This window comes from Musca domestica, unplaced genomic scaffold, assembly GCF_030504385.1.
Source record: "Musca domestica strain aabys unplaced genomic scaffold, Musca_domestica.polishedcontigs.V.1.1 38, whole genome shotgun sequence".
Taxonomy (NCBI): domain Eukaryota; kingdom Metazoa; phylum Arthropoda; class Insecta; order Diptera; family Muscidae; genus Musca; species Musca domestica.
Genome location: NW_026712324.1, coordinates 1,377,672 through 1,401,359, shown reverse-complemented (window position 1 = coordinate 1,401,359; position 23,688 = coordinate 1,377,672). Strand labels below are relative to the sequence as shown.

At 36.3% G+C, this 23,688-nt stretch overlaps 1 protein-coding gene across 2 annotated transcripts in view; it reads left to right on the top strand.

Annotated features, from left to right (window-relative positions):
* The window catches only part of LOC101896058 (ras-related and estrogen-regulated growth inhibitor), a 32,874-nt gene extending 21,570 nt beyond the window's left edge, over nucleotides 1-11,304 (top strand). Inside the window, exons 2-3 of one of the 2 annotated variants that reach the window (XM_020035789.2) lie at nucleotides 500-573; nucleotides 10,816-11,304. In XM_020035789.2, coding sequence (XP_019891348.1) covers nucleotides 500-573; nucleotides 10,816-11,220 — 479 coding nt within the window. In that variant the 3' untranslated portion in view covers nucleotides 11,221-11,304. The remainder of the gene's footprint in view (nucleotides 1-499; nucleotides 574-10,815) is intronic. The other variant, XM_005180744.3, reaches the window with a different exon arrangement.
* Nucleotides 11,305-23,688: the final 12,384 nt, after the last annotated feature.

Genomic DNA, 23,688 nt, shown 5'->3' with positions numbered 1-23,688 from the left:
GTGTTCTCTGCGATTTTGTGTGTTCGCCACTAACCATGCCTTAAATAGAATCCTTTAACTCACCTTCTGTGTGTATGTGTGTGCCTTTATCATGTGGCGAAAATGTCCTTGCCACACACACGTAGCACCAGCAGCAGCTTACGTGACAAATCATATATATTTTTATAATTTCTGTGTGTGTGGCATGTAAAGAGCATTTGAATCCCCCGCTTCGATGGAGAGCAAATATAAGTAACTTATTTTTATGGCAAAGCTCTCCCTATACTATTCACTTTACCTTGTTCTGTGTTCACAAATTAATTCGCATGATTGTGCGACCACCCAGCCCTTGCCCACTAACAACCGCTGTCAGTGTTTGCTAACTTCGTTGTTGATTTTCATTGTTGTCATTGTGCGGATTTTATGTCTTTATCTCTCTGCCTTACCCCCTCCCATTCGCCATTTTATTTTAATAAAATATTTTTATTCCATGACCGGATTGCGTTTCTTCTAATTCCAGAAAATCGATATAAACATGAAGCCATGGTTGATGGAGAACCAGTTCTGTTTGAGTTGCTCGACACATGTCCCAAGGTAAGCAGGATGTGCGTCTGTGTTTGTTTGTTTGTTTGTGTGGCATTCTCAGTCAATATTTTCCCATTTGCGGGGTGAAAATACAAATTGTATGTCAGAGTGTGTGTATGTTTGTGCGTTACTAAATCCCTGTTGCCATGGGTAACCTATTTCGAGGATACATGGGAGGTGAGGAACTATGGGTATACCCTTTTGAGTATTTTTTGCCGAGGTCATAATCCGCTAAATTAGTTCAACTACTCGACCCGCTATGCAAATGTGTTTTTAATTAACTACATGGTTGGGTAAATTGCGGTAATATAAGCGCCAATGTTTAGGAACAGGTGGTTTTAGGAAATTATTTGTTTTTGGAAATTTCATAGGTGGTAGTAACGAGGCTAAGCAGAGAGTTAACAAGGCTATGTTGAGGGGAAATCAGAGGAGCGAGAAGGGAGTCTTTTATAGACCAACTGATCAGCTGAAGGGAGTTTTGTAGACGAGAAGGCGGTCCTCTATTATCGACGAGCTGGAGACAGTCTACTATAGACGAGTTGGAGACAGTCTACTATAGACGAGTTGGAGACTCGTCTACCATAAACGAGCTGGAGGTCGTCTATCGTAGACGAGCTGGAGACTCGTCTATCATAGACGAGCTGGAGACTCGTCTACTAGAGACGAGCTGGAGGCCCGTCTACTATAGACGAGCTGGAGGCCCTTCTACTATAGACGAGCTGGAGGCCCATCTACTATAGACGAGCTGGAGGCCCGTCTACTATAGACGAGCTGGAGGCCCGTCTACTATAGACGAGCTGGAGGCCCGTCTGCTATAGACGAGCTGGAGGCCCGTCGACTATAGACGAGCTGGAGGCCCGTCTACTATAGACGAGCTGGAGGCCCGTCTACTATAGACGAGCTGGAGCCCCGTCTACAAGAGACGAGCTGGAGGCCCGTCTACTATAGACGAGCTGGAGCCCCGTCTACAAGAGACGAGCTGGAGGCCCGTCTACTATAGACGAGCTGAAGGCCCGTCTACTATAGACGAGCTGGAGGCCCGTCTACTGTAGACGAGCTGGAGGCCCGTCTACTATAGACGAGCTGGAAGCCCGTCTACTATAGACGAGCTGGAGGTCCGTCTACTATAGACGAGCTGGATGCCCGTCTACTATAGACGAGCTGGATGCCCGTCTACTATAGACGAGCTGGAGGTCCGTCTACTATAGACGAGCTGGAGGCCCGTCTACTATAGACGAGCTGGAGGCCCGTCTACTATAGGCGAGCTGAAGGCCCGTCTACTATAGGCGAGCTGAAGGCCCGTCTTCTATAGACGAGCTGGAGGCCCGTCTACTATAGGCGAGCTGAAGGCCCGTCTTCTATAGACGAGCTGGAGGCCCGTCTTCTATAGACGAGCTGGAGGCCCGTCTTCTATAGACGAGCTGGAGGCCCGTCTTCTATAGACGATCTGAAGGCCCGTCTTCTATAGACGATCTGAAGGCCCGTCTTCTATAGACGAGCTGAAGGCCCGTCTACTATAGACGAGCTAGAGGCCCGTCTACTAGAGACGAGCTGAAGGCCCGTCTACTAGAGACGAGCTAGAGGCCCATCTACTATAGACGAGCTGGAGGCCCATCTACTATAGACGAGCTGGAGGCCCATCTACTATAGACGAGCTGGAGGCCCGTCTACTATTGACGAGCTGAAGGCCCGTCTACCATAGACGAGCTGGAGGCCCGTCTACCATAGACGAGCTGGAGGCCCGTCTACTATAGACGAGCTGGAGGCCCGTCTACTATAGACGAGCTGGAGGCCCGTCTACCATAGACGAGCTGGAGGCCCGTCTATCATAGACGAGCTGGAGGTTTTTTTTTTTTTTTTTTTTTTTTTTTTTTTTTTTTTTTTTTTTTTTTTTTTTTTTTTTTTTTTTTTTTTTTTTTTTTTCCTTTATTGAAAATAAATAATAAGTAACAATTCATGTGTTCTGCGAAGCTTTGGGCTTGTCTGCAGGATAAACTTAATTATGAGTGAATATGTACAATTTTTTTATATTACAAATGGTATAGTTCAGTTGGGGTTTTTAATATATAACTTTTTTGACAATTTTTTTTTTATTTTTATTTTTTCGAAACTAAAAATAATAAGATAAACTATTGAGAGTTCAGTAGGTGTATTTTAAATACTTTTTTTCTTTTCGGTTTGTTTCTTATACAGAGGTAAGGTACTGGCAGGCTATTGATTACATTTTTTACTTCCTCTTCATTTGTTTCTTCAAGAAACATTGTATTTGGAAGATTAGTTTGTATGCGTGGCAGAATTTTTATTTCACATACGTGAACAATATTCTCCACGTTAGATTTAAATTGTTGTGCGAAGTTTTCGGTAATCTCGGTAATGTTTTGGTTGGGGAAATTGGTTTTGATGGTTTCGTCTATGCTAGAGGTTTTCTTCCCAATGATTTGATTTATTGTTTGCCAGGTCTGGCGTATATTACCCCTATTCTTAGCGAATTCTCTGTAAAAGTACTGATTTTTGGCCGAAATTATTTTTTTATTTAGTTGGTTATTGAACGTTTTATAAATTTTTTCGTTCATTGTATTTTTATTTTTACGATAATTTTTATACAAATTATCTCTGATGTTGCAGCATTGCAGCAATTCATGAGTTAGCCAAGGAAGTCCATTTCTGTTTTTCGTTTGTATTTTTTTTGGCTCAGAGCATTTTTCATAAATTTCGCAAAAGACATTGTATATGTCGTTAAAGAGTTGGTTGGAATCATTATCCCTTTCTACCAAATTTTTCCAATCAGTGTTTTTTATAAGGAAATTTACCTTTTTATTGTTAATTTTAGGCTTTGTTATATCGGACTTTTTTGGTATGGTTTCCGTTTTGATGCATCCGAATATCGTATAATGGTCCGAAATTGTTGTAACGATTATTCCAGAATTGGAGACTTGCCTCCCATTATGCCTGACGAAAATATGATCTATACACGTTCTACTCCCTCCATGTTCATCTTCTCGCGTTATTCCTGTAATGAGGCACTGAAGTCCATGAGTAGCGCACATATCTAAGTAATCTTTGGCGGATCTATTGTCAACGCTTATGTCTATGTTCATGTCACCGACGAGTATAATACCTTGTTTTTTGTTGATTTCATTCAAAGACTGATCTAATTCATCAATAAAAGTTTTTATATTCATGTTGGGAGGTCTGTAGCATGGTACAATGGTTATCACATCATTACTATTGAATATTAATTCCAATTTCATAGATTCGAAAGATGTTGTATTACTGTTTAAGTTTTTAAAATGTATATCTTCATTTATGTATATGGCAATTCCTCCTCCTCTCCCTTCACGGTTTAAAAATACGGAGTTGTACCCGTTAATTTGAAAAAATTGGTTTTCGTTGTCGTTTATATTTGTCTCCGTTAAGACTATAATTTTAATTTTATTAATTATATTTTTGGTCCATATTAGGAATTCAGTAAAATTTTTTCTGATGGACCTAATGTTCATGCATAATATTGAAATGTTTTGGGTTAATTCATTATCATTGATTTCATTAAAATTATTAAAGATTTGGTTTTGAAAATTCATTTTGGTATTTTATATTAATATTCGATTTCGCAAATATAGCGAATTTGAGGCAAAAATTATGTTTTGGCTTATTTTTATCTGATTGTAGATACTGGAAAATTTCGTATTAGAGACCGAAAAACTGAGCAAAGAAAGATATTTTTACTGCGATCTTGTTATTAATTCAATGTCAGCAGCGTTATTGATTACAATTTGATGTGAGTTTTCCTTTCTTCGAGCAAAAATATGACCATTTTTGACCCAAACAAATTTCCAGGCATCTTCTTTAGCCTTAGTTTTAGCCAACCACAACAATCGCCTGTAAGTCGGCGTTAATTCATCATTTACATAGATGTATCTATTTGTGGGCAGAGTACTGTCATTGAGAACATTTTCATCTATCCTATGTCTCTTTAAATTCGCCATTAACTCTTTCTTTTTATTTACTGAAGAGAGCTCCACTATTATTTTACTCTTCGATTTCACAAAATAAGCGTTTTCTATATGGACATCATTAATTTCGACGCCCACTGAAGCAGCAATTTTCTTTACTACCGCAGCAGCATCCATATCCATATTGGCAGCATTAGAACAATTGATTTCGATGTTCCTTTGTATTGTCTTCTGCTCTAGTACATTTATTCTTTTGTCCATCTCAGTTATCTGCTTACTCTTCTCTTCATCTTTCTTTTGCAGTTCATTGACCTGAGATGAGATATTGGATAATGTGTCATTTATTTTACTGAGACTAGTGTTTATACTCTCCATCATATTGCCTAACATTTGCTGCATTGTTGTTTTGAGCTCTGCCATGTCCGACCTGATCTCAGCATAGTGCATATCGCTGTTGTTGTGATATTGCACATCGGTTTTTGAAGCATTGCTGTTGTTGGTGATGTTTACAGCATTTCCCTCCCTAAACCGTTTCACGTTTTTGTTGTTGACAGAGTCAGCATCTGACTCTCTTTGTTTCTTCTGTTGTTGTTGAGTGTTTGGTTGTGCGTTTTCATCTCCTGCAGTCGGGGTTTCGTCTGCTTGTTGATGTTGTTGTTTATGCGAATTTTGCATATCACCAGAATAGAAAAATGTGTGGTAGGTGTTGTTGGGAGACTTTTGCCTTGGTTTGCAGATTTCGCATTTCCATTCTAATTTTCGGTTCGTGCTCATAGTTTTGTAGCTAGCTGGAGGCCCGTCTATCATAGACGAGCTGGAGGCCCGTCTACCATAGACGAGCTGGAGGCCCGTCTATCATAGACGAGCTGGAGGTCGTCTATCATAGACGAGCTGGAGGCCCGTCTACTATAGGCGAGCTGGAGGCCCGTCTACTATAGGCGAGCTGTAGGCCCGTCTACTATAGGCGAGCTGGAGGCCCGTCTGCTATAGACGAGCTGGAGGCCCGTCTACTATAGACGAGCTGGAGGCCCGTCTACTATAGACGAGCTGGAGGCCCGTCGACTATAGACGAGCTGGAGGCCCGTCGACTATAGACGAGCTGGAGGCCCGTCTGCTATAGACGAGCTGGAGGCCCGTCTACTATAGACGAGCTGGAGGCCCGTCTACTATAGACGAGCTGGAGGCCCGTCTGCTATAGACGAGTTGGAGGCCCGTCTACTATAGACGAGCTGGAGGCCCGTCTACTATAGACGAGCTGGAGGCCCGTCTACTATAGACGAGCTGGAGGCCCGTCTACTATAGACGAGCTGGAGGCCCGTCTACTATAGACGAGCTGGAGGCCCGTCTACTATAGACGAGCTGGAGGCCCGTCTACTATAGACGAGCTGGAGGCCCGTCTACTATAGACGAGCTGGAGGCCCGTCTACTATAGACGAGCTGGAGGCCCGTCTACTATAGACGAGCTGGAGGTCCGTCTACTATAGACGAGCTGGAGGTCCGTCTACTATAGACGAGTTGCAGGCCCGTCTACTATAGACGAGCTGCAGGCCCGTCTACTATAGACGAGCTGCAGGCCCGTCTACTATAGACGAGCTGCAGGCCCGTCTACTATAGACGAGCTGCAGGCCCGTCTACTATAGACGAGCTGCAGGCCCGTCTACTATAGACGAGCTGGAGGCCCATCTACTATAGACGAGCTGGAGGCCCATCTACTATAGACGAGCTGGAGGCCCGTCTACTATTGACGAGCTGAAGGCCCGTCTACCATAGACGAGCTGAAGGCCCGTCTACTATAGACGAGCTGGAGGCCCGTCTACCATAGACGAGCTGAAGGCCCGTCTACCATAGACGTGCTGGAGGCCCGTCTACTATAGACGAGCTGGAGGCCCGTCTACTATAGACGAGCTGGAGGTCCGTCTATCATAGACGAGCTAGAGGTCGTCTATCATAGACGAGCTGGAAGTCGTCTATTGTAAACGGGCACCAGCTCCTCTGTAGAAGACGGTCTTTCTGTTCCTTCTCTTCACGTTTTGCTTTCTCTTACCTCTCTTTTAAACATTTCGCAGGTATTCACCATATTTCCTCATTGTTGTATTGTAATTTGGACGTGTTTGCTTATTAGATAATATTCCTCCCTCTCCATCTCCGGTCACTTCATTAAAGTCATGTTCTCCCACACAATAAACATATATCTGTCTGACATCACTTTACTTTTATTTAGTTCATCTGTTTGTTCTTTTTTTTGCAAAACGTTTATCAAGGTTGTTTTGTTGGACAATTAACACTTTTATTATCATCATTATTGTTTCATGTGTCATTGTCTATGTGTCAGAATGACGGTGTTCGTGACAGGACAGGACAATGTTAGGTTGTAGTTTAAACTATGGATGACATACATTCATATTTGCACATACACACCCAAATAGCCATCAACATTTGTAAAAAAACAACACTTCAAACTGGGTCAGACACCACAGAAATTTCAGTTCGAAGGACATGTGGGAACAGGAAAAAGTTGAAGTTATTTATGGCAAAATTATACGTAATTGTAGGGAAGTGTTGAATGATATAAATTTCAATAAAATAACTATTTCAACGTCTCTATATATAAACCCTAGAAATCCATAGTGGACTCAATATCAAATTTCAGAATTTCAGCTCCATTCCTTTACCTAGTACCAAATTTAATATGCATATCCAAAACAGTTTACATCTCTACATCCTAGACGCCAACAGTGATTCAAAATTCATACTATTTGGTACTCTTCGAACAATTATGGCATGCCTATGCCAAACCATCGCCAGATACCCACGGAGAACTCAATATCAAGTTTCGGGATTCCACATCTATACATTCACTCAATACCAAATTTAGTACCATTTAGTGCTTTTCGTAACACGCTTTTAAAAACAATCTTCATATCAATGTCAAATTTCAGAATTTCAGATCTTTAATTATTACTAAAATTTAGTACCATTTAGTAGAATTATAGTACGTTAGCCAGCTACTTCTATAAACCACAGATACCAACTGGGTCATCCATAACGAATTTAGCTCCATGTCTACAACCAATACAAAATTTAGTACCATTCAGTACTTTTCGTACAATCATAGTACACATTTCCGAAACAATATTCATATGTCCAGGCTAAACATGAACAGCCACCCAAATAACAAATTTCAGATGTGAAGCACTCTTTCCCCTCTCCAAATACCAAATATAGCAATATTTAGTACTTTTCGTATAATTTTAGTACTCATTTGAAAAACCGTTCCATATCTCAATGTTAGACACACACACAGTCGTCGCAATATAAAATTTAACGGTTTCAGCTCTATCCTTTTATCCAATACTAAATTTAGTTCAATTTAGCACAACTGTAGTATACATTTTCAAACCCACCTCCAAATCTCAACCTTTTATGCCAACAGTGACATTTATATCATATTTCAGTTCCATTCCTTCAGCAAATACCCAATTTAGTACTATTGAGTACTTTTCGTACAATTATAGAATACATTTCCAAAATCATCTCTATATCTTAATTTCAGATACCCACAGAGATCTCAATATCATATTTGAGGATTCCAGCCCTATTCCCTGACCCGATACCAAATTTAGTACATACTCAGTACTTTTCGTGCTAAATCTCATTGGCCGATACCATCAGTAATATAAATATCAAATGTCGGAATTTTGTCTCCATCCTATCACCCAATGCGAAATGTAGCACTATTTAGTACTTTTTGTACAATTATAGTACGTATTTCCAAACCACCGCCAAATCTCTCCCACAAACACCATCAGTAAAATAAATATCAAATTTCCAAATTTTATCAATTTAGTACTTTTCGTACAATTATAGCACATATGCCCGACACCATTTCCACGCTATCTGTTCACCCAATATCAAATTGTACAAAAAATAGTACAATTTAGTACTATTTGTACACTTGTCGTACACATTTCCAAAACGACCACTTTATCACAGACCTACCCCTACATTTCCAAAATGACCACTCTATCACAGACCTACCCCTAACAGGTACCCCAATACAAAATTTCAAAATTCAAGCAACTTACTTTCAAACTTATAATTTTAGTAAACATTTCAAAAAAAAAAAACAGTAAAGAAAGTCCTAAAGTCGGGCGGGGCCGATTTTGTGATACCCTACACCACTTTGCTAATTTAGTAGAGCTCCACTTAATAATTAAAAGTTTTTATGGGAGAATTCAATCATACACGCTATGATTATAATTATAATTTAAAATTCAAAGGACTAAATATGCCGAAGCAATTTGGCAAACATATTTCTGAGCTGTATTTGATATATTTCCCTGAATATCGTTGTTATGGAGTGCATATTACGGCTGTAGGTAACAAATACAACAAATCGGATGAACAATATATATGGGAGCTATAACTATATCTGAACCGATCTTTACCAAATTTGGCATACTACCTTCTAGACTAAATTCGGTCGTATGTGCCAAATTCCATCCCATTTGGATAAATATTAGACGATTGGTGCACAATAAATGGTACGTCGGACGAAGTTATATATGGGAGCTATATCCAAATCTAAAGCGATCTCGATAAAATTTAGCAAAGGTATTTCTGAGCTGCATTTGATATATTTCCCCAAATATTGTTGTTACAGAGTGCATATTACGGCCGCAGAGGACAAAAATAACAAATCGGATGAACAATATATGTGGGAGCTATAGCTATATCTGAACCGATTTCGATCAAATTTGGCATACTTATTTTCAGGCCTAATTTGGTTGTATGTGCAAAATTCCATACTATTCGGGCTTATATTACACGTTTGGTGCACAATAAAAGGCAAATCGGACGAAGATATATATGGGAGTTATATCTAAATTTTTACCGATTATCTCCAATTTCAATAGGGTTCGTCCTTGGGCCAAACAAATGTTGTTTGCAAAATTTCATCTCAATCGGATAATAAATGCGACCTGCATTTTGTTCACAAAAATACATGGACAGACGGACGGACGGACGGACAGACGGACGGACATGCATAAATCAACTCAGAAAGTGATTCTATGCAGATCATCAGAAGGAACTATGGGTCTATCTCGTTTTCTTTTGCCTGTTACAAACAAATGCACAAAGGCATAATACCCTGACCACCTTGTGGTGTAGGGTATAAAAAACGCCATGTCTCAATTCCAGATACCGACATAGACCTCAATATCGAATTTCAGGATTCCAACACTTAGTTTAAACACTTAGTAAATATTTCCGCAACCACCTTCTTTTAAAACTCGAACTTACTTTCCAACCTTGATTCTAATCCCAAATGGTACATATAGTAATTGGGTTAATATAGTACCAAATTGTATCATTTTAGAAATTTAGTAACATTTTAGATCTTTTTGTAACCTTAAAGTTCGAATTTCCAAAAATCCTTTGATACATCTATCCTGCACTCTATCGGTGACTCTCATTCCAAATTTCAGAATTCTAGCTCATTACGTTTGTCTAATACCAATTATTCAATTTTTGGTACAGTTTAGTACTTTTCGCACCTGTTTAGTACGCACTTCAAAAAACCTGACCTTATTACCAAAACTGGCCCTCATGCAAAATTTCAAGATTCTATCTTTAGCAATTTCGCCTGGGCGTTGATTCCTAGTCAGTCACTTATTTCACCACCTTTTTATATGGTCTTCGGAGACTGAGTGGTTTTTTTTACCAGAATCGCTGAGAGAATCCTTGCCTTTAAGCGGTGGGGGAAGATCCTGTTGTCTTTAATCTACATGCCGACTACGGCTTGCCTTACAGACCCCGACTTCCTTCCCAACTGCAATTCTCTCATTTCGAAACCTTGACCCATAGTGCGTATAATTGTTGTCGTTAAGTATTCGCCGGGTAGTAATAGGTACTCTTTTTGTAATATTTATTGCTCTTCCTATCTTTTGTCATCAACCTAATGAAAAATTGCATCATATACTTAACACTGACGAACTGGCAGAAGTGATGTATTTGTGTCATCATCATATCCTGCTTTCGTGTCTTATGTCCTTTTCAAGGCCGGAAATGTGGACAAAACGAACAAATTGACTCTCGCAATGAAGTAAAAACAAACAGAGCAGAAAAGAGAACAGAACATGACACATTTTTTACGAAGTGGTTGCACATATTTAATTTGCGTGTGTGTGTCTGTGTGAGTTTACACATACAACCTTTAGCCTTAACCCCATTTAGCATCGTCGTGATGTCATGTGAAAATGTAAATGTATTTCATTTTTTCTTTCCTCTTTTTCAGGCTGATGACGAATTTCCCAATGCCGCCGAATTGGTACAATGGGCAGATGGCCTACTCCTCGTCTATTCCATAACCGATCGCAATAGTTTCAATTATATACGTCGTGCCAAATCGGATTTGCAATCGGATACACCGGTCCAATTGGTGGCCAATAAAGTCGATATGGTGCATTTACGTCAAGTCAGCCGAGATGAGGGAGAAATTCTAGCCAAAGATTTTGAGTGTAAATTTAGTGAAGTCTCTGCAGCGGATCATGTCGATCAGGTGGCCGAGGTGTTTATGGATTTGTGCAAAGAAGTTGTCGCCTCAAAACGTAAATCGAAGCAGAGTCTGTTGGAGCGTATGCTGGGCAGTTCACGGCCCTACAGTCGGGGGAAGAGTGACAGTAATTTGCCCAAAGATTAGATACTGATTCAAAACCATTTCCTCACACTCACCCTCTTCGTTCTACTCTTCCCAAAAAAAAAGGCAAAGACTTGATTTGTTACGAATTTAAGAATTTAGAAAAAAAACTTGCTCAGTTAATAAATAAATGAAAATACTTATTGTTGATATTAGTTAATTTTTTGTATTTATAAATTTTTGTTTTTTTATTAATTTTTTGTTTTCTTGTTTTGGTAAAAAATAATAAAAGAAAATATATTTTATAAAAATAGTTAAAATAGTGTTTAATTTTTTTTAATGTAATGTGAAAAGAAATAGCGAAAAAATTATATATTACAAAACTTGTTTATTTATTGTTATTATTTTTTTTAAAAATAATTTAAAAAATTATAAAAAAAATTATAATAAAATAGCTTGAAAAAATATTGAAGAAAAATACTTATGCTGATATTAGTCAATATATTAATATATTTAAATATTTTAAAAACAAAATCGTAGTTGTTCATTTCTATTTATTTTTATACCCTACACCACAAGGTGGTCAGGGTATTATGTCTTTGTGTATTTGTTTGTGACAGGCAAAAGGAAACGAGATAGACCCATAATTCCTTTTGATGATCTGCATAGAATCACATTCTGAGTCGATTTATGCATGTCCGTCCGTCTGTCTGTCCATGTATTTTTGTAAACAAAGTACAGTTTGCATTTATTGCCCTATCCAAATGAAATTTTGCACAGATCATTTGCTTGGTCCAAGGACGAACCTTATTGAAATTGGAGATAATCGGTCAAAATTTAGATATAGCTCCCATATATATCTTCGTCCGATTTGCCTTTTATTGTGCACCAAACGTGTAATATCATCCCGAATAGTATGGAATTTTGCAGATACAACCAAATTAGGCCTGAAAATAAGTATGGCAAATTTGATCGAAATCGGTTCAGATATAGCTATAGCTCCCACATATATTGTTCATCCGATTTGTTATTTTTGTCCTCCGCAGCCGTAATATACACTCTGTAACAACAATATTTGGGGAAATATAACAAATACAGCTCAGAAATATCTTTGCCAAATGTTATGAGGATCGGTTCAGATTTGGATATAGCTCCCACATATAACTTCGTCCGATTTACCTTGTATTGTGCACCAAGCGTCTAATATTTGTCCAAATCGGATGGAATTCGGCACTTACGACCGAATTGTGTCTAGGAGCTAGTATGTCAAATTTAGTGAAGATCGGTTCAGATATGGGCATAGCTCCCATATATATTTTTCATCCGATTTGTTATTTTTGTCCTCCGCAGCCGTAATATGCACTCTGTGACAACAATATTTGGGGAAATATAACAAATACAGCTCAGAAATATCTTTGCCAAATGTTATGAGGATCGGTTCAGATTTGGATATAGCTCCCACATATAACTTCGTCCGATTTACCTTTTATTGTGCACCAAATAATATCCAAATTGGATGAAATTTGGCACTTACGACCGAATTGAGTCTAGAAACTAGCATGTCAAATTTGGTTAAGATCGGTTCAGATATAGCTAAAGCTCCCATATATACCGTTCATCCGATTTGTTATATTAGTTACCCACAGCCGTAATATGCACCCCGTAACAACAATATTCAGGGAAATATATCAAATACTGCTTAGAAATATCTTTGCCAAATTTTATTGAGATCGGTTCAGATTTGGATATAGCTCCCACATATAACTTCGTCCGATTTACCTTGTATTGTGCACCAAGCGTCTAATATTTGTCCAAATGGGATTGAATTTGGCACTTACGACTGAATTGAGTTCTGAAGCTAGTATTTGGTGAAGATCGGTTAAGATATAGCTATAGCTCCCATATATATTGTTCATCCGATTTGTTATTTTTGTCCTCCGCAGCCGTAATATGCACTCTGTGACAACAATATTTGGGGAAATATAACAAATACAGCTCAGAAATATCTTTGCCAAATGTTATGAGGATCGGTTCAGATTTGGATATAGCTCCCACATATAACTTCGTCCGATTTACCTTGTATTGTGCACCAAGCGTCTAATATTTGTCCAAATCGGATGGAATTTGCCACTTACGACCGAATTGTGTCTAGAAGCTAGTATGTCAAATTTAGTGAAGATCGGTTCAGATATGGGCATAGCTCCCATATATATTTTTCATCCGATTTGTTATTTTTGTCCTCGGCAGCCGTAATATGCACTCGTTAACAACAATATTTGGGGAAATATTGCAAATACAGCTCAGAAATACCTTTGCTAAATTTTATCGAGGTCGGTTCCGATTTGGCTATAGCTCCCATATATAACATCGTCCGATTTACCTTGTATTGTGCACCAAGCGTCTAATATTTGTCCAAATCGGATGGAATTCGGCACTTACGACCGAATTGTGTCTAGGAGCTAGTATGTCAAATTTGGTGAAAATCGGTTCAGATAAAGCCATAGCTCCCATATGAACAGTACCATCCGATTTGTTATATTTGTTACCCACAAACGTAATATACACTCCATAGCAACGATATTCAGGGAGATACATCAAATACAGCTCAGAAATACATTTGCTGAATTTTATCGAGATCAGGTTCAGATTTGATATAGCTGCCACATATAACTTCGTCCGATTTACCTTGTATTGTGCACCAAGCATCTAATATTTGTCCAAATGGGATTGGATTTGGCCCTTACGACTGAATTGAGTTCTGAAGCTAGTATGTCAAATTTGGTGAAGATCGGTTCAGATATAGCTATAGCTCCCATATATATTGTTCATCCGATTTGTTATTATTGTCCTCCGCAGCCGTAATATGAACTCTGCAACAACAATATTTAGGGAAATATATGAAATACATTTGCTAAATTTTATCGATATCGGTTCAGATTTGGATATAGCTCCCCTTTATATCTTTATCCGATTTTAAGATAATTGTGCACCAAATGGGCAATACTAGTCCGAATTTAAAAGATACAAATGAATCGGCATATTTAGTCCTTTGAACTTTAAATTAAAATTATAATCATAGCGTGTATGATTGAATTCTCCCATAAAAACTTTTAATTGTTATGTGGAGCTCTACTAAATTAGTAAAGTGGTGTAGGGTATCATAAAATCGGCCCCGCCCGACTTTAAGACTTTCTTTGCTGGTTTATCATTGTTATTATTATTAATATTATCTTTTTTATTAAGAAAAAAATTATATTTTTTTACAAAAATCGAAAACCGGCAATGGGAAAATACAACATTTTTTCTCACATGCTATTTATAGTATATTTGATTTTAACTTATAATTTTTCTACCCATTCATTTCAGCTTTAATATTTCAGACAATTCGTAAAGTAGGCCTAATTTTCTTGTTTTGCTGAAATTTTCTGTCCACTATGAACGTTTGCATGAGTTCCGTATTCAAAACGAAATGTTGAATTCAAATTTCCAATTCATAACGTCCAAAATCGTGAAACAGCTTTCGAAAGTTTTAACATAAATTGGTGGTCTGTCAAAAGTGCGTTTTTTCTAACAGAAAATAAAAGCTTTTTGTGGAACAGCTTTTTGTTTAACAGAAAATGTTATGTTCACATTTTACTTCTACCAACAGCAATACTCTGTTAAAACCATCTGGATGTTTTAACCGCTAAAAATATTTGGAATCATTTATAAAAATTCTGAATATAAAGGATGTTACCAAATTAATTTTAAATCCTTCATCCTTCATCGGGGCGGGAGCAAAAATCAACATTAACTTATTCAATGTGTAACATCTTGGAAAAGTACATTGGAAAAAATTCATGAGAGGAAGAAAAATAGTACTTTCAGAGGTCATGTGTTAATGGAACTGCTCTATAATAATGGGAATTTCTTCGATATATAACGGACAACCCTTAATATTTATGCCTTCAACCCAAGAAAAATTAAAGCTATATATTTACATTTCCCCAAAATATGGCAAGGATATATTTATAACCTCTGCATTATGGCTAGAAAAGCTTTATGGCATTGATGCGGCAAAAATCATGGGTTTTACAAAAAAAAAAAAAAAAAAAAATGATAAAAATAAAAACATCCGAAATAGCAATGCCTTTTGGTCTCCTTGGATGAAATTCTTTATAGGACATTTGAAGTTGCCCCTCTATCCTCCTGTCTGGCCGGCTGGAATGCACGATAACCCTCGAAGAAATATCCAATTTGGTTCAAATATGGAAAATCGTAGTATTTTTACCAAATCTAGATCGAGTTTGTAATGGAGTTTCTTCTGAGTACTTTACTTCCGGAAGAGAACTGTTTACATCCGCCAACTACCCCCAGCTATCGATATTTTTATGATTTTCACGACATTATTAACCGGAATTTAATTTTTAAATTTCGTATTTAAAGTTCGTAATGGGTAGGACAACCTATAATGGAAAATTGTCTATGCAGGTCCACGTCTTTGTATAGCCCACTTAAAACGGCACCTTTCTTTATTCGGTATAACATAAAATTACTTAGGCAGAAACACGTCTTCGCATAGCCCCCATATAACGGTATTACTTTGAGTTATATATTTTCGACGGAATTTTTTGACAATTTACAAGTTCCTCCCGAATGTTGTATAAAAAGTTCGTCCCGGCTGAACTTAGCTGCTTTTTTACTTGTTATAACCTCCACCAAAGTATGGAGTGTATATTAAGTTTGTCATTCCGTTTGTAACACCTCGAAATATACATTTTAGACCCCACAAAGTACATATATTCTTGTCCAGCATAAAATTCTATGTCGATTTAGCAAGGTCCGTCCGTCTGTGCGTCTATCCGTCTGTGGAAATCACTCTACCTTCCGAACGAAATGAAGTAGGTAAATAAAATTTTACTCTAATGTGTATTAGTCTGCAGGACTTTTGGTATTGAAAATGGGCCATGTAGGACCACGTCTTCGTATAGCCCCTATATAACGGTACCTCCCGATATTCGGTATTTTAATGATTTTAGCGACATTGTGTACCGGAATTGTTTCAAAATTGGCATTTGAAGTTCGTAACAGATACTACAGCATAAGTCAGAAAATGGGCCATGTGGGACCACGTCTTCGTATAGCCCCCATATAACGGTACCCCCCAATATTCTGTATTTTAATGGTTTTAGCGACATTATTCACCGGAATTGTTTCAAATTACGCATTTGAATTTCGTAATGGATACAACAGCCAATGACAGAAAATTGTCTGTGCGGGTCCACGTCTTCGTATAACCCCCATATAAAGGAACCCCCGATTTTCGGCATTTTGATGATTTTAGCGACATTATTTACCAATAATTATTTTACATTTTGTAATTGAAGTTCGTAATGGATGCTACAGCCTATACCAGGAAATTGTCTGTGCAGTTCCACGTTTTATAACCTCCATGGTACCACCCTATATTCGGTATTTTGATGATTTGAGCTACATTATAAACTGATTTTTTCAAGGTTCGCTTTTGAATATTGTAATAGCTTGTGACAGGTCCACGTCGTCGTAAAGACCCTAATATACGGCTACATTCGGTATTTTTTTAAGTTTTTAACAAAATTTCTAACGAATTATTTTATTTGAAAATTGCCAAATTTGTACCAAATGGTGGGGGGTATTCAAAGTTCGGCCCGGCTGAACTTAACTGCTTTTTTACTTGTTTTTATTTAATTTTGCGATCAACATTTTAGAAATTGAATTATAATTTCAAAAATGTCACCTTCTGTATTTTTCGCGGCGTTTAAGCTTAAATAGCGGAAATCTATCCATTTTTCGTTTACCTAGAGTGACCTACATGGAAAATCTCTTAATAACCATCATGTACAATTCGGTAACTTGTGGAACCATTTTAGTACGAATTTCGGATTTTCGCCCTATCACAACCAATCAATCGGTATTATTTTCGGCCCTCAAAGTAGGAATTTAAAACCACACACACATTTTTTAAACCTTTGTTCAGAAATTCAAATATTAAGCTCATACTGATTGCTTACTGAACCAAATTGTATTTTTAGTACTTTTCGTAAACATAAAGTACACATTTTGGAAAATCCCAGCTAATCTCACCCAAAGGAGACCTTCTCGCCTAAATTTAGAGTTCTGGCTCTTTCGGATCACTCAAAAGCGATTTAGTAGTATTTTGTATTTTTTTATAGTTTTCGTACCGAGTTGCCAAAAATGCATTTTAAGCATTTCAACCATTTCATTTGTTTTTTTTTCTAGCAGATTAAGAGTATGAGTCGAAGTGGTTTGAAATTTCTCTGAATATCTAAGTTTCCCCTTCTCCACATTCATTCTTAGGCTTCCCAGTAATAGAATATCCAGACTTATTAATTACTTTTTCTTTACAAATCAACAAAAACCAACTATAATCCCTAATGACATTCACCGCCGTCATCTGCATAGTTTTTGTTTTGTTTACACAATTAATAATAATATTCCAGCGAAAAAATCGACTATTAAGTAATTCGAATGCAAATTAATTTTTAAGTGAAAGTCCGACGTCTGAGAGTGCATTTATTTATTTATTTATTTTGCCAGATGCATTTCTAGCAACAACAACAACTGGCAGTTTCAACACCTTGTCACTTGAGATTTGTATTTTTGTGATTTTTTTATTTTTGAGTAACGGAAAGCTACTGACTGTTTTTGATTCAAAATTATTATTATAAATTATTTCACCGAGGCACCCAATTAAATTATTACAATTATAATTGTGGAAATGTAAATGGGAATTCAGAAGTCGATTCCACGTGGCATTTCTCAGGGAGAATAAAATATGGAAATCAATTGGGGAATTAGGTAATTTGAAATGTATCAAGGAGGGGTTAGGTCGAGAGCAATTGTATGGATCTAGATATTTTAAGAAAATATATAATAGTTATGGAAATTATTATGAATATATAACTTTTATTATATTTATAATTATATGATATTATAAATAATAAATAAAAAGAAAAGTAAGGCAAATTATGAAAATGGAGCTAAAAATAGAAGACACGTGTATCGGCGGTATAAATGTTGACATAGCCAAGTAATCTTAATAAAGGGGAAACTTTACTCCTCTTCCAATTTATTTCTATGTTTTATTTATTAATTTATTATTGAAATTGTTTGACTATGATTCCTTGAAACCCGTGCATTTTAGCTATATAAAGTGTCTTCGGCAATATTACTGGTAACAATACGAAGATTATTACGTCCAAAAATGTTAACCCCCAATCTAGACACTAAATGGATCTTTTTTAACCTTTTTCAAAATATGGTTTAAAACTCCATCTAAACTGGATTCTGGATATTCTACAAATTTATTTGTCATAAAATTCTACTATAGCTTCAAGAAGACATCAAGAGTCTTATATGAACGTTAGGAATTCATTAATATTAAACACAGTAGGGTAAAATACGAACTGTATGCAAAATTCCCGAAGAAAACACCATCTCAGAAGTATGACATTTAAGGCAAATTTATTTTTTTTTTATCAAATTTCACTATAAGTCACTAAAGACAAAAAATCTCTATTTCCATTATATCTCAAGAAAATGTTTGCATCAATGTTGCCAAAAAAATCGATTTTTCTTAGTTGATGCACGAAAGTTACGAAAATTTCATTTTAGGCTGAAAGTGTGAAAAGAAAAAATATTCTACACACAATTTAACTATAAATCTCAGAATAAATCGTATGTCTTGGTTTAATAGTTTTGAAGAAAATCACATTCGAAAAATAAATATTACAAGTGACAATTATTTGTTTTCATTTTTTATTGCTAATTCAAAACGTTTCAATACTGAGGCAAGATCTCCAATAACAATTCATTTTTTGGGAAAAGTGTCGGAGGAAGAATAATTCAATATCGAATTTCATTATGAGTCTCTGAACAAAAGATATTTGTATACCTACTGTGGACCCTGAAAAAATTATCACCAAAAATGCCAGGAATTCAGGAAATGTTAAAAACTAATTTGAAAGCTTAAGTAAGTACCTCATTTGAATTTAGGAAAAAATCTCCCACAAAACATCATTTTAGAAGGTTGATGTCAAAGAAAAAAATAATTTTCATCAAATTCCACTGTTCGTCACAAAGGGAAAAAAATTTGTATTACCTATAAATATCAAGAAAATATTTGCACAAATGTTGTAAAAAAAACCGAATATAATTCCTAATTTTTTTCTTCAATTTTTCATCGGCCTATTTTCGATTTGCAGCATGAAAGTAACATAAAATGTCATTTTAGGCAGAAACTGTCAAAGCACGAAATATTTTACACTAAATTTAACTACAAATCTCAGAATAAATCGTATACCTAGGTTTAATAGTTTCTAAAAAAAACAGATTCGAAAAATGAATGTTATAAATGATAATAATGTTTTTACATTTTTACTGCTAATTTGACAAATTTCAATAATAAATCAAAATCTCCTTTAATATTTCATTTTTAGGAAAAAGTGTCAGAGGAAAAATGATTATATATCGAATTTCATTATGAGCCTCTGAACAAAAAAAAAATATATACCTATAAGTGGACCCTGAAAAAATGATCACCAAAAATGCTAGGAATTCAGAAAATGTTAAAAACTAATTTGAAAGCTTAAGTAAGTACATCATTTGAATTTGGGAAAAAATCTCCCACAAAGCATCATTTTAGAGGGATGACGTCAAAGAAAAAAAATATACTTCATGAAATTCCACTGTATGTCACCAAAGGAAAGAAATCTATATTTCTTATAAATATCAAGAAAATATTTAAACCAATGTTGTCAAAAAAATGCGAAAATATTTCCTGGTTTTTGGATAAATTATTCATCTGCATTTTTTGAGTTGATGTATAAAGGTAACAGAAAATTTCATTTTAGGCGGAAATTGTCAAAGCACGAAATATTCTACACAATATTTCATCAAAGATTTCAGAATAAATTACATGTCTAGGTTTAATAGTTTCTGTGAAAAACATATTCGAAAAATGAATACTACAAGTGAATATTATGTGTACTGCTAGTTTAACTCATTTCAATAATAAGTCAAAATCTCCCTAAATACTTGATTTTTGATGAAAATTTCATAGGAAAAAATATTCTAGATCAAATTTCATTGTAAGTCCCTGAATAAAAGAAAGTTGTATACTTAATATTTGCCATAAAAAAATTATCACCAAAATCGCCATGAACTCAGGAAAAGTCAAAAGCACATTTTGGGGCTATAGCTTTTTTTGAAATTTTTTGAATATACAAAAATCCCAAAAATTATTTGAAATTTCTGGAATCCAAAAAAGAAAAAAATTGTCCCTTTTTGGATATTTTTTTAATAATACAAAATTCTGAAATCCCAAAAATATTTTGAAATTTCTGCAATTCTTTATACCAAAAATGAAAAATAATTTTTACCCTTCTGTAAATTGTCCACCTCTCTCTCATTATGCATTATTTCATAAATATTAAATTCCCCAACAAGATAAATAGTCTAATTAATTTTGCAATTCAATTCAAAACGCCCATAAAAATACAAAATCTCTCTATCTTCATTACCAGCCTCCTCGTAATGGCTGCCAGCCACTTTGTTTCGATTTTGCAAATATTTGTATATCTTAATTATGAAAATTTAAAAATAATTTATTTGCTATTCTCCCCCCCGAATTGAAATTCCATTAAATATCGATCAAAACAATAATAAATTAATAAATATTTGACGCAACCGATGAATCGAAACGCAGCTGAGCTGAGCGATTTAAATCGATGGGGAATATTTTTGTTGATATTTACCTGGCGGTTCTTTTTGGTGAGTTGAGCACACGAGCCGGCGATTTTATTTCGAATCTTGGCTTTTTTGTCGGGAATTGTCAACACGGTGTGTTTTGTGGTTAAAACTAAATAAATATTTTGTTTAGAGCTGCGTATTAAGCACATCGGTAGTTTTTTTTTGTTTAGACAGATCGAACAGTGGTTCCACTATTAATGTTTTTTTTTTGAAAGGCATTAATACAGGGTGAGATGAAAAAACTGCGACCAACTTCAGACTGCTGTCATTTCTAAGCCACTCCACTCCGACAGCTGTTAAAATTATACCAGTGACAGCTCATTATATTGTTTGCAAAAGTACAAAAGCATTTTTGTGAGAATTTTCCAGAAAAAAAGTTATTCGTGATGGAATTCAATCGTGATAGTGTGATTTCTTTATATTTGGCTGGAAAACCACAGGTGGCTATCGTTAGAGCACTCCAGCATTTAAATGGGAATTAATCTTTTGTGTCTCGTACCATCGCTCGTTACCGTGATACTGGTAGCGTAGCCCGACGCCAAGGAAGTGGACGGAAGAAAACAGCAACATCAGCAGAAATGGTTCGAAAAGTAAAGAAGCTACTTGATCGAAACCCCCGTTGCAGTGGCCAAAAAATGGCTCGTAAGCCGAACATATCACAATATTCCATTCGGCAAATATTGAAAAATGAGGTTGGGGTAAAGCCATTGAAATTCCAAAAAGTACAAGAACTTACCGCGCAACAATAAGAAAATAGACTCAAAAGAGCTAAAGAGTTGCTTCGCTTGATCGAAAGTGGTGAACTGCCGAATTTGGTTTTCTCCGATCTCCGATGAGAAAACATTCGTTGTCAAGCAGTTTGTACACAAACAAAATGATCGTGTTTACTTGCCAAAGAGATCAGGTGAAAATTTGCACCTTCGTTTGGGCGCCGGCCATGGTGATGGTGTGGGCCGCCATAACAGCCGATGGTCGCTCTCCACTCGTATTAATTGACAGCAGCATCAGAATAAATGCCGAATATTATCGCAAAAATATTCTGGAAGCCTTGGGCACGCAAACATTCTGGCCGCAGACCTTGAACATTCCAACAGGACCAGTGAGTGCACCATCGCACTCAGCACGCGCCACCCATGAATGGTTACAAAATGGGGTTCCTCGGTTCATTTCCATCGCACAATGGCCACCAAAATCTCCGGATAGCAATCCGTTGGACTATTGTGTCTGGAGTATTCTGGAAAGCAAGGTTGGCACTAAAAGATACCAAAGTCTCGATCACCTCAAGCAAGCGCTTCGCCGAAAATGGGTCAAAATGCCGCAGGGCAACATTTGGGCAGCATGTGACGATTTCATTGGCCATTTGAAGACCATAACTCGTGCCAATGTTGATCAATTCGAACAAATCTAGACTTATTCTAAAATTTGATGCTATTTCCGACATTTTTTGCTTTCGATAAAATTTAAGAAAAATCTCATCCTGTATACCTATCGAAAAATAATTTGACTAGGAAGATCATTGGGTTTCCTTTATATGGAACGTCTTCATAAGTTCTTGTAATTATAGGAGACCTTCAGAAGGTCTTTTGATCATAGAAGACTTTTATTAGATCACCGAATCATTTTAGACCCTTAGCAGGTCATCTGTCTATAGGAGACCTTCATAAAGTCTTCTGGGAGGCCTTAAAAAAGGAGACCTTTATAAGTTATTCTAGGTATTGGAGACCTTCATGACAACCTAAAAAATGTTTTCTAGTTATAAGAGTCTTTTATAAGTGTCTACTTTTCATAGAGGTCATTCCCAATGCCCTCTAATCACTAAGTACTTTCTGAAGGTACTGTGAAATCTTTTAGCTGGTCGCAAATCTGCAGAAGACTTTAAGAAATTTTTAATAAATCTTCTATCTGTAACAGACTTCCTGAGGTTCTTCTTTCCATAGAATCCTTGTGGGAGTGAAAAAAGTGTTTTCCTCAGAGAAGGTTATAAAATAATTCAAAAAATCTTTCTAAGGGACACATAAAATCGTCAGACTTTAAAAAAATCTCCTTTACAACATACAGCAGCTGGTCTTCTGGCTCAAAACAACTTTTGTAAAAAAAAACATTTTGAAAAATATTTTCTCTTATTCACTGTTTCCCCCATTAATATTTGCCCACAGTAGTCATATTTGCAGCTTCTGAACATTCGTTCGATGGCTATTAGCGGCCATCGTTCATCTTCAGAGATACTAAAGCGTTTAATAATAGCTTTCCGATATTTACTTTTTCGATTTTGTATTTAAATTTTGTCTACGAATGAATGAACGAAGTGCCTTCACCAGGTTTTTGTTTGCTTAAATTAAAGTAATGCCAAGAAATTGATAGAAATGTGGGATACACACGCTCAAATTTAGGGCCATGGAATAAATATTAAAGAATCAAATGACTCGAAAAATATTTCTATAAATCGGGACTGGGGATCAGATTACGCTATGGGTTTAAGTCTCAGATGACATTGGTATAAATATTCTTAAAGAAGCCACATTCTTGATTCTGATGTTAAAAAAAACTTGTAAGTGGATATTTGGGTTCAGGAAATACATTTTTTTTTTTTAAATCCATGCCCGTGTATTTTTTTTTTTTTTTTTTTTGGTTTAGAAAATATTTTAAAAAATCTACTTTTGTGGCTCTTTGGTTCTTTAGAAAATATAAAAAAAAATCCACGTTTGTTAAATATCCACGTTTGTAGCCACGAGATTCCGTGAA